A 12,208-nucleotide genomic window follows, 5' to 3' on the forward strand; every position below is an offset into this window, starting at 1 on the left:
AAGTTTTATGAAGATACAGCAAGCCAAATTAATTCTTGAGGCAAGTACACAAACTAAGTGCTGTTGAAAGACTCTCTTACTATCTGCTGGGGGAGAATTTCCTCCATTACAATGAAACATAGCTAAAAATATCCTGTATAAGAACACTGGAGCTGAACGTGAGGCAGTGCACTTAGAGAGAATGATAAATTGGTGGGTCACCAGCAGAAACACTTCTTGAGTAAAGCATTTTCACTCACTGCTGCACCCTGGTTCCACTTCAGCTAAGGGAGAGTCCAGGGGATGATTTGAAGTTCTTTTAGATAAAGAGTTTTGATTTGCTCAGGGCAATTTATCAGCTGCATCAGTCACAAAAGCTTTTTATGACAGTAAGTCTACAGTTGCCACTAAGACTAAGCTTGGAGTTTCTTGGGGTCATGGACAGTCCCAGAAGTACAACCAGCAAAACACAAGAAAAAGTTAGAAAAGTTTTATCACAAGAGGTTTGTCAGTCTGAAATTCCTGAGTCCTCTTACAAAGACTAAGAGAGAAACCAGGTTTTATTTCTTAAAAAAAAGTAAAGATTTGATGAAAAAAATGATGATGTTTCTGCAGCCTTTGTGAGTGACATTGATCTGTTGCTTGGGTTTTTCCGTGAAGTGAAAAAAATGAGGATTTATAAGCTCTGAGCACTTCCTTAGCTCCACATGCTATTTTTCCTCCCTTTATCACCTGAAAACTGCAGTAATTGATTGAAACGAAAAGTGGGACTACTTGTGAATAGGACTGTAATGTATCCGAGGCAACCAAAGGCCATGAAAATTATGCTGGACTAGGACTATGACAGTAGAGATTTAAAAAGTAATTAATGGGAAGAAATGCTGTTACTGGGGAAAATGTTATTACGAGTTTAAAGCCCGCTGGCAACGCTGATGTCTTCTGAGAGGCTCATCCATTTTCACAACTCGGGATGGGTTAAGTTCTGTAGAAAATACAGCATGTAATAAACCACACCACACAGACACGCAAACACAGCACTCAAAACACAAATAAACCCAAGTCCATCTTAAATGAGCTGCACTTAACAGGGAGGAAAAGACAGACGTTGTTACTCATAGTCTAATTAAAGAAACTTAACAGTGCTATAATATTAGATTTACAGCTCGAGGAAAGGTCAATCCAAAGCGTCTCCAGATCTGCCTCTCACACATTTCATTCCTGAGCCCGGGTGCTCGGTGCGGGTTTCTTGTACCTGATGAGCAGGAAGGAAAAGACGTTTAAACAAAACGATGACTGTGGGTAACGCTGGTGCGTTGACCTTGATGCACTATGCACGCAGGAGTGCAGTTTGGGGCAATAACTGACCTAAATTAACTTATAAAGTTCCCAGGCAAAAGGGAGATTTATTAAAACATCCTCAGAACGCTGAACTAAGCGCTAACATTACTTCTGAGCTTCGCGTACGCGTACAGGCTGAGAGCAAATTCTGCTCAGCAACTCGAAGAACTTTTCCCCCCGCAGTGTCTGGGCTGTCCCGGAGCCCGAGCGGAGCCCTCAGCGCTGAGGGAGCCCCGAGCCCTCCCGGCCCCGCGTCCTCCATTTCCTGCGCCGCGGCGGCGCCCGCATCCCGCCAAGATGGCGGCGGCGCCCGAGGGCCGGCTGAGGGCGGGATGCGGCCGCTGCCCGCTCCCCTCGGCCCCGTGCCGGCCCCAAGGCCGCCCCAGCCCCGTGGGCTCTGCCGAGCGCGGCACCGGCGCCTGGCGGTGTCCGGGCAGGGCGGCGCGGGGAGCGGGACGGAAGTTTGAGGGAGGCTGCCCGGGGGACGGGGAGGCGGCAAGTCCCGGGCAGGTCTCGCAGTGGCGCGCGGGGTTTCCCGCTGGAGGCCTTGGGCTGCCCGGCTCGGCGCGGGAACCCGTGCGGGACCGGAGAGCGGGGCTCCTCCGTACAACATGGAGTCACCGCGGGGAGCGGACTAGGCCAGGCCGGGCAGCGACAGGGAGGGAGTGAGGCGGGCAAGGGCTCCAACGCTCCCAACAGCCACTCGACTGTGTGCGGTACCACTGCCGGGGCTGCGCTGTGCCTGGGCTGCGCTGTGCGCGGCGCGGGCAGAAGCGGGCGGTGAGTCACGGGGACGCAGCGCGCACCGAGCGCCGCCATGGCCTCCCCGCCCGCCCCCGTCCAGCGCGCGGGAGGCGCGCCCCGCCCACCCTCCGGCCGCCACGGTTGGGTGTCCCCGTCCGCCGCTCCCATTGGCTGCTCCGCAGCGGCGCTCTGCTCCCATTGGCCGAGGCGGGCTCCGGCGAGCCGTGCGCACAGCGGCGGGGCAGGGTGAGCCGACGGGCCGTGTGCACACCGCGTGTGGCGCAGGCAGCGGGACCGGCGGGGCCGAGCGGGCGAGCGGAGCTGAGTCGTGCGGGGGCTGCGGCCGCGGGGAACCGGACCGCAGGTACCGCCGGGGGGGCGCGAGGGCACCGCAGGGGAACGGCCGGGGGTCCCGCAGGGCCCCGAGACGGCAGCGAGGGCACTGCGCGGGACGGTGATGGCGCTGGCGCACTCCGGCCTAGCGCGCGGGAAAGTACGGCCGGGCGGGCGCCGGCGCCATTCCTGGCCCTGCGGCGCCCTGGGCAGGCCGTGAGGGCCGCTAGAGCCGTGAGGGCCGCGGGCCTGGAGAGGGCGGCGGGCGGCGGCGGGTGAGTCAGGTCTGGGTTCCGGGAGCGCCCAGGGAGCCTGCGCCGCTCGGGGGAGGGAGGCCAGGGCGCTGGGCGAGGGGGGAGCCGCTCCGCTCGGCCCGGGCGCGGCCCGGAGGGGCCTCGCGCTCGGTCTCTCGGCCGGGGGTGGTGGGCGCCGGGGCCGGGGCAGCGCTGCACGTGGCCGCCTGGGCGTGGAGAGGGGGAGTCCGGCCGGCCCGCCCGTGAGCCAGCGAGTTTGGGGAAAAGAACGTCCTGTGAGCCTGGGGACTGCGGAGAAGGGCTGGTATTAAATATTTTCTTCACTAAATTGTTATTTTTCTTTTTATTTTTTCAATTTAATTTTGAGTCCCCGCTGGAGTCCTGTCGGCGGGGCCGCGGCCCGCGCACCACGTGGTTCCCCACGTGTGGGGCGCTGCCGGAGAGCGGAGGGTCGCGGTGTCGCAACTGTTTGCTCCTGCCACAGGCACGGATGGTGGCCTGCTCTAAATCCAAATGTGACCTATAAATGGATAGGAAAAATAGTCTGTGCCATCTGCAGATCGCGGGCTGCGGGGCGGCCTTTTATTTGAGTTCCTGTCTGGCGTAGTTCTCAAGTAACCGCTGTTAGTCATTTAGGAGCCGGCATTGTCACAACGTTTATTAATCTAATAGTGACTTCTGATTTCCTGTGTGCGCTCAACGTGATCCCATCGCCACGCGGCTTTGGGCTTGCCTAGCCCTGTTTCCTTCTTGAGTGCAGACTTGCCTAGAGTAGCAATCCTGCATCCGTCCTCAAAGGGAAGAGGTTAAATAGGTTCACTAGAGCTGTGCACCAGTCCTGAGAGTCACAGGTTTAACCTGCCATTTCAACTGACTTTGGTAACGTCTGGGTTGAATTGTATGTTTAAAGTCTCACATGTTGCTCGTGGTGTTTAAATTTAAAATTTCATACAGATAGACAGGAAAATTAAAGTGGAAGGTGGTAAAATGTGCATATTTGTTCAATAGGGTTTAGCCCTTTCCATATTAACTAGTATGGATAGGCAGAAAGTGCTAGTGAGTCACTCCTTGATGAACTTTTGTTCTCTCTCTTGTTTGTGTCAACAGAGATATCTGAGAATTACTCGTCTAAGTGGAGTCATGATGTCCTTTTGGCCTGATTTCTGTCCTCTCTTGAGTCTTAGTTAATGTTAAGCAGTCCTGGGTCAGCCTGGCTGTGAAATGAATTGAGGGGTCCTAAATGGAGCATAGGGATTAGCTTTTCACTTCGGCAGGTTTCCTTGAATTTTCAGGCTAGTTTATTTCAGAATTGGGGTGTTATTACCTGCTGGTCAGAATACTTAATTTTGTATCTTGTTCTAGTGAGAACAGAGGAGGGAGAGCATCACTTACTCTGCTGTAGCAGGTTTTCAGGTTACACTGTGGAAATAAACTGCTAAATACGAGTGGCTTTGGTCACAGTCACGTGTTCAGGAATTCTTACAACATGTTGCTTGGGAAATAAAAACTCCCAGGTGGTATTTCTTGTAAAATGAGTAATGCTTTGACTTCTCTTTTGAAACGAAATTGTGATTAGCAGGCCTTTGTGCCTCCTCAGTGCTCCAGAGGACGGCAGGGCTGTGCTTCCTGTCACCGTGGGCTTTCGTCATGCTGGGCTCTGGCTTGTCCCATTCAGGTGTGGTGCTGTGGGTTGCTCACAGCAGCCTGGGAAGGCCCTGCTGATTTCCCAGGGGTGCCTCTGCTGGAGCTGCCTGGCTGGAGCAGGGGCTTCCTCTGCTCTGTGCTTTGACTGAAGGAGTGAAGTCCTGCTGGTGGGACTGTGCTGTTTGTAGGGCACAAGAAGCACTGAAGTAGAGTGAAGAGAATTACCCCTGTTCTGTTGGGCTGTTGGATCCTAAGGAGCTGCTGCTATCCAGAACAATCCTGAGTAATCTCAGAGGTGGAGCTCAGCTTCCTTTTTGCTATGAGGAGCCCAAGTTAGTTGTATTTTAGTTTGTTAAGACAACTTCTTTGGAGGGCATCTAGGCTAAAAGCCTTATAAAATGAGGAGTTTACAGTGGAGCTTTGTGGCAGTGTTATACATCATCAGGTCTAAAGGGGCTACTAAAACAGAGCTGAATATTGCTGAATCTCATGCTTGAAGGCTGGAGATTAATAGCACCTCTCCTGTTCTAAGAGTCTTGAATATGCATTAACTGCAAAGCCACAGAAAAACACAGAGTATGAGACAGGAAACTTCTTGTGTCAGAGGTGTCTCCTACAACTAATAGAATCATCAAGAAACTCTCACTTTAAAGTTTGGTGCTCAAGTTGCACTCAAGAACTTCAGCTGTATCCTAGGAAAGTACTGTGGTGCCACAGGGATCTTTGTCACCAGTCCCTGCTGTTTAGCAGTATGGCCACCACACAGAACAAGGTCTAAAATTCATTCTTCATAATGTTTCAGCTTCCAGCTGCAGTTACAGAGGTCTTTAGGAGGAGTTTAGGTAAAGAACTCCCTTCTCTAGAGAGGTAAGGTTTGAGGTGAGGAAGCACAACTAGACCTGAGTTTCTGGAGGGGTTTTGGGAGCTAATGCAGGAGGCAGTGCCTTGCTGTATCTTGCAGAATTTGACCTGTCTCAGAAATGCCAGATGAGGCTGTAGTTGTAATTTCTTTTCCATTACCACTTTTCCTGCCCTGGTGAGGTAAAAATCTGGTTCTGGTTTGTAAGAAGGGAGGGGACGATGACACATGGACAGACAGGACAGGCTGCTTTGTGTAACACATCTGAGCTGTGCAAAACAGTGATAGCTGGGACTGAAAACTTTCCAAGAAGACTTAGGTAGCTTTCTTACAGAAGGCTTACTTAAGGTGGCCTTGACAGATAAAAGGAACTGCTGGAAACTTGCCTGTGATGACAAAATGGAGGGGTATTGACTAACAGAGAAGTGTTTGAACTTGGGTGGTTTTACTGGGCTCATTTTTTTCTCTGGGAAGTAACTGAAAACTGCAATGGTGTCCAGAGTGCTTGGAGGCTCTCCATTTAAGGGCTTGTCTTCTGAACCAGCCTTTTCTGGATGTTGCTCCTTGAAGGTGGCTGTTGGCTTTCTCTGAAAACTGACTCCTTACAGCTCACACTGCTGGGGAATTCTGTCCTGTGTGAGGCTTGTTGGGATGCAGGCAAATAAAACCAGTGTCAGCTGCAGCCACCTCTCACTGGTGAACTCATTTGCAGTTCCAGATCCTTGACAGGAAGGATGCAGAAGTTTAACGTGGAAGTACTGGTGGAGAGAAACTTCAGGCAAACTGTTTGGATGTGTTTAAAGGAATCTGAGGATGGAGCAGCCTGCTCTGTAATCACCTTTGTATGGCAGCTGTAACCTTCCACTGCTGTTGAGCTCAGGGTGGGCAGAGGGGCCTCTGAAGATAGAGGTGTTTGAATGAATCTCAGTCTGGAAGGATCCTTGCACAGAGACTGGTGTTTGGCTTTAGATTTCTGCTGCAGTTTGTGTAATCTTTACCAATTTGCTGTATAGCAGAGGAAGGAGAAACTTGAGGTTTTCCCTTTGTGGGGGCAGTTAAAAAGGAAAAAAAACCTCTGAATCAGATGTAAAACTCGTGTATTGACATTCCTTTGGGGCAGTGAGGAGTGAGCTTTTGTCCCTCCTGCAGCTGCTGACCTGCACTGGCAGGAGGACAGACTAGCTGTAGGCTGCCATTAATCTTGGTCTAAAAGCTCCCCACTGTGTATCTGGAGCAGGTCTGGCTCACCTGTCACACATTTATCTTTTGCCACCTGTTAACCTGGCTGGTTCTGTCAGTGCTTCCTGTGGGGCACGGCCAGCAGGTCCCAGTCCTGTCACCTCCTGCTGGACTCTCGGCTTCATGCTTGGGAGTGAAGCCTCTCACATGTGCTGCAGGTCTCTTGCAGCTGGTGCCTATTATTTTGCTCTTTTTAATAGAGTTTGTGTTGCCATTTGATAATGCTTTAGTGTGAGGACTGTTGTAATGAAGTGAAGAACAGATAGATTTCAAATGCAGAGACCCCATGTTGGCCCTCTCGCAGATGAGGAGCAGCATCCACTGCGGTGCCTGAGCCCAGCTCCTGCAGTTGGCCGTGCTGTGTTTTTCCTGTTGTGCAGTGTCAACGGGGTTGCTATGAAAGCAGGGATAAACAATGGCACAGGGAGTGCCAGCTGCTGCCAGCAGAGCGGGCAGTGCTCAGCCTGCCTGCCCTCAGAGGGCGCTGCAAATCGAGCACTGAGTTAGTGTGAAATCAAGTGAATCTCTCCAAGTGCTCCAACAACCAGTTGGTTTCACTTTGTTTAGATGTATCTAAGGTCCTCTTGCAGCTTTTCACTCCTAACCTCTAACCTGGCCATCTTTCATTTTGAGGGTAAAATACATCATCTAGTCCAGCTGGAGGTTAGATGTGGGGCTGTAGAGATGACATGCTAGAGTATAGGCCTCTTGTATTTTAAATTCTTACCCTTTTACTGTGGTTGGAATAACCATTTCTGTTCAGAAGACCATCAGAGAGAGGAACTGTTTTGAGGGAGTAGTGGATAAAAAGCCACACTGAATTTGTGAAACATTGAGGTACTTTGGAAATAGCTAAATGACAATTCATGTTTAGATGCACACTCTGTATTTAAGAACTAAATCTGGTTCCTTCTGGAGGTCATGTGTTGTTCTACTGCTCCTGTAGTGGCTTTCTTCAAGGCTCAGCTTGTGGGAGTTCTGTAGTCTGGGATGCTGGAGGTCTGGGAGGAGGGGATTCATTCTGTAACATGAATAAACTGCAGGGTTACAGGGGGATTACCTGGAAGGGGGATCAGGTAAACTGTGAAAGATGCCAGATAATGATTCTACTTCTGTTGGGTAAAGAATAATGAGTTGGGAGAGCGTATGTGAGGTATTAAAACTTCGGGAGACTTCATCAAAACAAAGCTTGACATGTGTATTTTTAGACCAGTGTACTTTAAACTTGTCTTCAAGCACTCTTTAAAAAAGACTTCAGTTTAAATGTGTAACTTCCTTGTTCTTTTCTTTCTGGCTCTGGAGGTGTTGTGTGAGTGTCCTGCAGCTCAGGGGAGGTGTGGCAGAGTGAGCACAGTCTGGAGCCTGCCCTGTCCATTGGGGGCTGTGCAGGCTGCCTCTGCTCATGCTCCATTCCCAGTTGGGGCTGTCAGAACTGCCTGCCTGATGCTTCCAGAGCATTCTAAGGATGTTCTGCCCCATTAGCCTTCTACATAGTTAGCAAGTAGCTGCTGTCTTTACATCTTAAAACATTTTCTTTCGTGTATACCTGGAGTGGAATATGCATCCTGAGCTAAAGGTTAATTACAAGTCGTAGTTTTGCTTTTCAGAGTTAAACTGCTGTTTAGGTCATAAAAGACCTAAAATCTTCAAGTGTTAAGCTAAAGGGCTTTTGAATGCTTTAGGTTTAATACTGCCTATTTTTGGCTTCCAGTCAGTAAACGTAGTAGCTGCTAGGCAGATCCTTTAAGAGAAAATGTAACAAGTACCAGGAGGAAATAACTTGTAGAGATTAAGTTTCTGGCTTTTGAGTTTAACTCTCAGCAAGAAGGTGCTTTACTGAAAGGGATAATGATATTAAAGCTGCTACTACAATAGTTAAAGGGATTTCCTTCTTTTTTTCCCTCTCTCTGAACATTTTGGAATTTTTTGAAGTAAAGGGTGGCTGCAAAATACTTAGAGGAAAAGTTACATAGCACATTGTCTGTTCAAAGCTGTCTTACTGAAAGCAAAGTGGAGGCAAACTTGTATCCTCTGCGGTGGTTTCAGTGGTCATGATCAGATACTGTACAGGACAGGACTGACTTAGCTGGAAGTCCTGTATGGTTTGCACTGCCTTTGCTGAGGGGCTGGGAAGCCTCTGAATCTCTCATTTTCATGTAGCCTTGGGCTGGGGGAGCAGAAGGTGCTCAGAAATGTCCTTCTTGTTCAGACAGGTGATCTGCAGCCATGAGCAGCAACGAGTGCTTCAAGTGTGGCCGTACCGGGCACTGGGCCCGGGAGTGCCCCACTGGGATGGGCCGTGGCCGTGGCATGAGGAGCCGTGGCAGAGGTGAGTGAGTGTGTGGGGGCTGTGCCCTTGTGTTCCTGTGCACAGCTCAGCTCCAGCTGCCTGCTGTGTGCGCTGCCAGCCTCTGGCAGACCCCAGGGAAGATGACAATCTCATTGATAATAAGAACCAGGAAAACTTGCCTCTACCTAAGAGTTTGGCCAGGGGCTCTGGGAGTGAAGCAAACTTGTCAATTCAGTTTGTGATTGATTCCTAAAAGTATTCTGAATGTAATACTTACTTCTATTTATTTTCTTTTAACCCTTTTCAAGCAGGCTTCCAGTTCATGTCTTCGTCTCTGCCGGATATCTGTTACCGCTGTGGTGAGTCTGGCCATCTTGCCAAGGACTGTGACCTTCAGGAGGATGGTAAGTATCACTAAATATTCCATCTCTTCAGTGCCACAGGCAGAGCTGTGTGCCTGAAGAGAAGGGGCTGGGGTTCCCTGGGAGCAGGCAGTGCACGTGCCCTGTTGACAGCGTGCTGCCCCTCGCTCTACCAAGGTTTTATAGTCTTGTTTGGTATGTTTTTCTTATTGTGGAAGCCTGCTATAACTGCGGTAGAGGTGGCCACATTGCGAAGGACTGCAAGGAGCCCAAGAGGGAGAGGGAGCAGTGCTGCTACAACTGCGGCAAGCCCGGCCACCTGGCCCGCGACTGCGACCACGCAGACGAGCAGAAGTGCTATTCTTGTGGAGAGTTTGGGCACATTCAAAAAGACTGCACCAAAGTGAAATGCTATAGGTAAGGACTGACAGGCAGCTGTGAGATGCACCTCTTGTGCTGCATGTGTTCTGTGTCTGGTTTTGGTTAGTAAATACAGTTTGTTTGAACAGTTAGCCACTGTTGTTCAGAGCTAAGGCTTAAATACTTACTAGCAAGGTGGAGTACAGATTCCCTGCTGTATCTCTACATGGCCACCCAATGCAGGTGCTCAGTCATTGCAGCTGTGCAGAAAGGGTCCTGTCCTTTTGCAGAAGGTGGCAGGAGGCACTTGGCTGTAGCAGAGGTAGGCACCCTGTGTCTTCTGCCAGAGCTAACAAACCCCAGCTGTACTGCCCAGCTGACTGGCACAGCCAGCCCCAGCAGGAGCACACTGAGGATGCTTTGCTTATGGGAACAGTGAATAGAAGTGGGTGTTAAATTGGTTTGAAATGCCATCTTCTTCAGAGTGTTGTCTGCTTTTTGAATGCAGCATATACCAGAAACAGCACGTTCCTGAGAGCAGTATTCTTCACCCCCACCAACATTCCCTTCTGTGGAGGAAGGAGAGAGAACATGGTGTATTTGAGTTAAAACTAATTATTCTCAAAACAAGGCTAAACTGCAAGCATAAGTGTTGGGGACAGGCAAAACTCAAGACATAATTGGGAAAAAACCCTGCAATCCCACAAAGCTGATGTACAGTGATTAATGGGAGTTGATCATTTGGGAGCAGTTCATGACTGCTGAAGACAAACTTGCTTCATGTCAGAGAGTTGTGGAACAGAAGCCTTGAATGCAGGACTAGGCTTGCATGAAACTGAAGTAGACAGTGTCCTGGGCAGAGTAGGATTGCTCCTGTGGGTGCTGTGGCTGCTCTGACAGAACCTTTGCTTTTTTGCAGGTGTGGTGAAACTGGCCATGTAGCCATCAACTGCAGCAAGACCAGCGAAGTCAACTGCTACCGCTGCGGCGAGTCAGGGCACCTTGCACGGGAATGCACAATTGAAGCTACAGCCTAATTATTTTCCTTTGTCGCCCCTCCTTTTTCTGATTGATGGTTGTATTATTTTTCTCTGAATCCTCTTCACTGGCCAAAGGTTGGCAGATAGAGGCTACTCCCAGGCCAGTGAGCTTTACTTGCCGTGTAAAAGGAGGAAAGGGGTGGAAAAATCAACTTTCTGCATTTAACTACAAAAATGTTTATGTTTAGTTTGGTAGAGGTGTTATGTATAATGCTTTGTTAAAGAACCCCCTTTCCGTGCCACTGGTGAATAGGGATTGATGAGTGGGAAGAGTTGAGTCAGACCAGCAAAAACCCTCTCTGGGTTACAGGGAAGTGATCCTATGCAGGAGGAATGAAATTCTGGAAGTGTCTAAACTTCCTCATAACTTTTATTTTATTACAATGGCCTTGGATTGTCTGACCTCAGTAGCTGTTAACACCAAGTGATATCTGCATCAGGCCCTACCTAGAGCATATAGCTGAGTGGGAGTAAACAAACAAGATGCACATGCCTGTTAATGGCCATGAGAGAGAGAGAGAAATCTGAAATAAATCTAAAAGTAACAGTAATTCAGTCAGTGAATGTTAATGTTGGAGATACAGAACGCAATGGGAAGCTTTTGAATAAATATCTCAAAGTCAATCTGAAACCCAGACATCAGTGCTCATAGCATAAACAATTTGGAGCTATTCAGGAGTTGCAAATAAATGCATTTTCACAGAAATCAAGATGTTATTTTTGTATACTATATCACTTAGACAACTGAGTTTCATTTGCTTGTAATCGGTTTTTAAAGTAAGATGGTAAGAGCAATTGAAGTCCTAGAACATAGAAAATGTAATTTTAACTATCAATAAAGCTGGAGGAGGAAGGGGAGTTTGGCTAAAGTTCCTTTTGTTTATTTTTGGTTTTCCTGTACACAGTGCAAAACAACATATTAAAAGGGGTATGTGGAGGTTCAGCTTGGCCTTTTCTTTTCTGCTGTCTCATGTTGAGGTCCTGTCTGCACACGTTCATGGGAGTGGGGGCTGGATGGGGGCTGATTGCATCTGTGCTGGTGCACTTCAAGCATTTAATGGAAAACCACTGAAGGAGGAGGCTGCTGGAGGTGCAGTTCCAAACTCTCTGAGTAGGTCAGAGTGGTGGTTGAGCTGCCACAGTGGCACTGAGAACCAAAGCTTCTGCACCTGCACTCGCCCTGTCCCTGTGCTGGTTCACAGGGGGTCAGTGACCAGGAAGGAGCTGATAAAGAGAGGCTCTTGACATGCCCTCAGTGGGTGCAGTCAGCGTGCAGGGGCTCTGGGCTGGGCACTGCTTCACCCTAGGGCAGCTGCAGAAGGGGGTGCTCACCGCTGGTGTGAGGACTGGGCTTTGCCCGGAGTGCCTGAGCTGCTGCCTGTGCTCCAGCTCTGGCAGCTCCCTGCAATCTGCAGTTAGGGGCAGGGATGGGGTGCTGGACTCACATTTGAATTGTCACTAAAGGTTTTCCTGTCCAGTCCCAAAGGCTGTGGGGGCTGTAGCAGTGAGAAGGGGGCTGTGGTGTCTCTCCCTGCAGGAGAAGTGCCAGACTGGCATCTGCAGCTGTGCTGGAGACAGCTGAATTGGCCCTGGCACTCTGTTATCATTACAGTTACTGTCAGGGTGGCGTTCCTGGTAATTTTGGAAGCATCAGTGAAATGTCTGGGTTCTCCTGGGATAGTGCAGATAGCACATGGTGGTTCAGCCTGCTAGGCTTGGACAAATTGAGTCTTTGCACACAATTGTCTTAGTTAAATAGCAGTAAA

The 12,208-nt window shown here is 49.6% G+C and overlaps 1 protein-coding gene across 4 annotated transcripts; it reads left to right on the plus strand.

Annotated features, from left to right (window-relative positions):
* The first annotated feature begins 2,308 nt into the window (after positions 1-2,308).
* CNBP (CCHC-type zinc finger nucleic acid binding protein) lies at positions 2,309-11,385 on the plus strand. 4 transcript variants are annotated; one of them, XM_066558242.1, is made up of 5 exons: positions 2,309-2,425; positions 8,600-8,719; positions 8,989-9,084; positions 9,261-9,459; positions 10,322-11,385. In XM_066558242.1, the coding sequence occupies exons 2-5, from the start codon at positions 8,617-8,619 to the stop codon at positions 10,437-10,439; spliced, it is 516 nt and encodes a 171-aa protein (XP_066414339.1). In that variant the 5' UTR covers positions 2,309-2,425; positions 8,600-8,616; the 3' UTR covers positions 10,440-11,385. The 4 variants fall into 4 exon arrangements, with proteins under 4 accessions (XP_066414339.1, XP_066414338.1, XP_066414341.1 ...); XM_066558241.1 differs by having other exon boundaries at positions 8,989-9,083; positions 9,257-9,459; XM_066558244.1 differs by having other exon boundaries at positions 8,992-9,084.
* The last annotated feature ends 823 nt before the right edge of the window (positions 11,386-12,208 follow it).

The sequence above is a fragment of the Molothrus aeneus genome, chromosome 12 (genome assembly GCF_037042795.1).
Source record: "Molothrus aeneus isolate 106 chromosome 12, BPBGC_Maene_1.0, whole genome shotgun sequence".
In the NCBI taxonomy this organism is placed as follows: Eukaryota; Metazoa; Chordata; class Aves; order Passeriformes; family Icteridae; genus Molothrus; species Molothrus aeneus.

Excerpts from the sequence above, each read along its gene's own strand:
- CNBP (XM_066558241.1), top strand. The coding sequence starts at position 8,617 with ATGAGCAGCAACGAGTGCTTCAAGTGTGGCCGTACCGGGCACTGGGCC. Across the intron at positions 9,084-9,256 it reads ACTGTGACCTTCAGGAGGAT|GAAGCCTGCTATAACTGCGG; the intron begins GGTAAGTATCAC and ends TTTCTTATTGTG. Across the intron at positions 9,460-10,321 it reads ACCAAAGTGAAATGCTATAG|GTGTGGTGAAACTGGCCATG; the intron begins GTAAGGACTGAC and ends GCTTTTTTGCAG.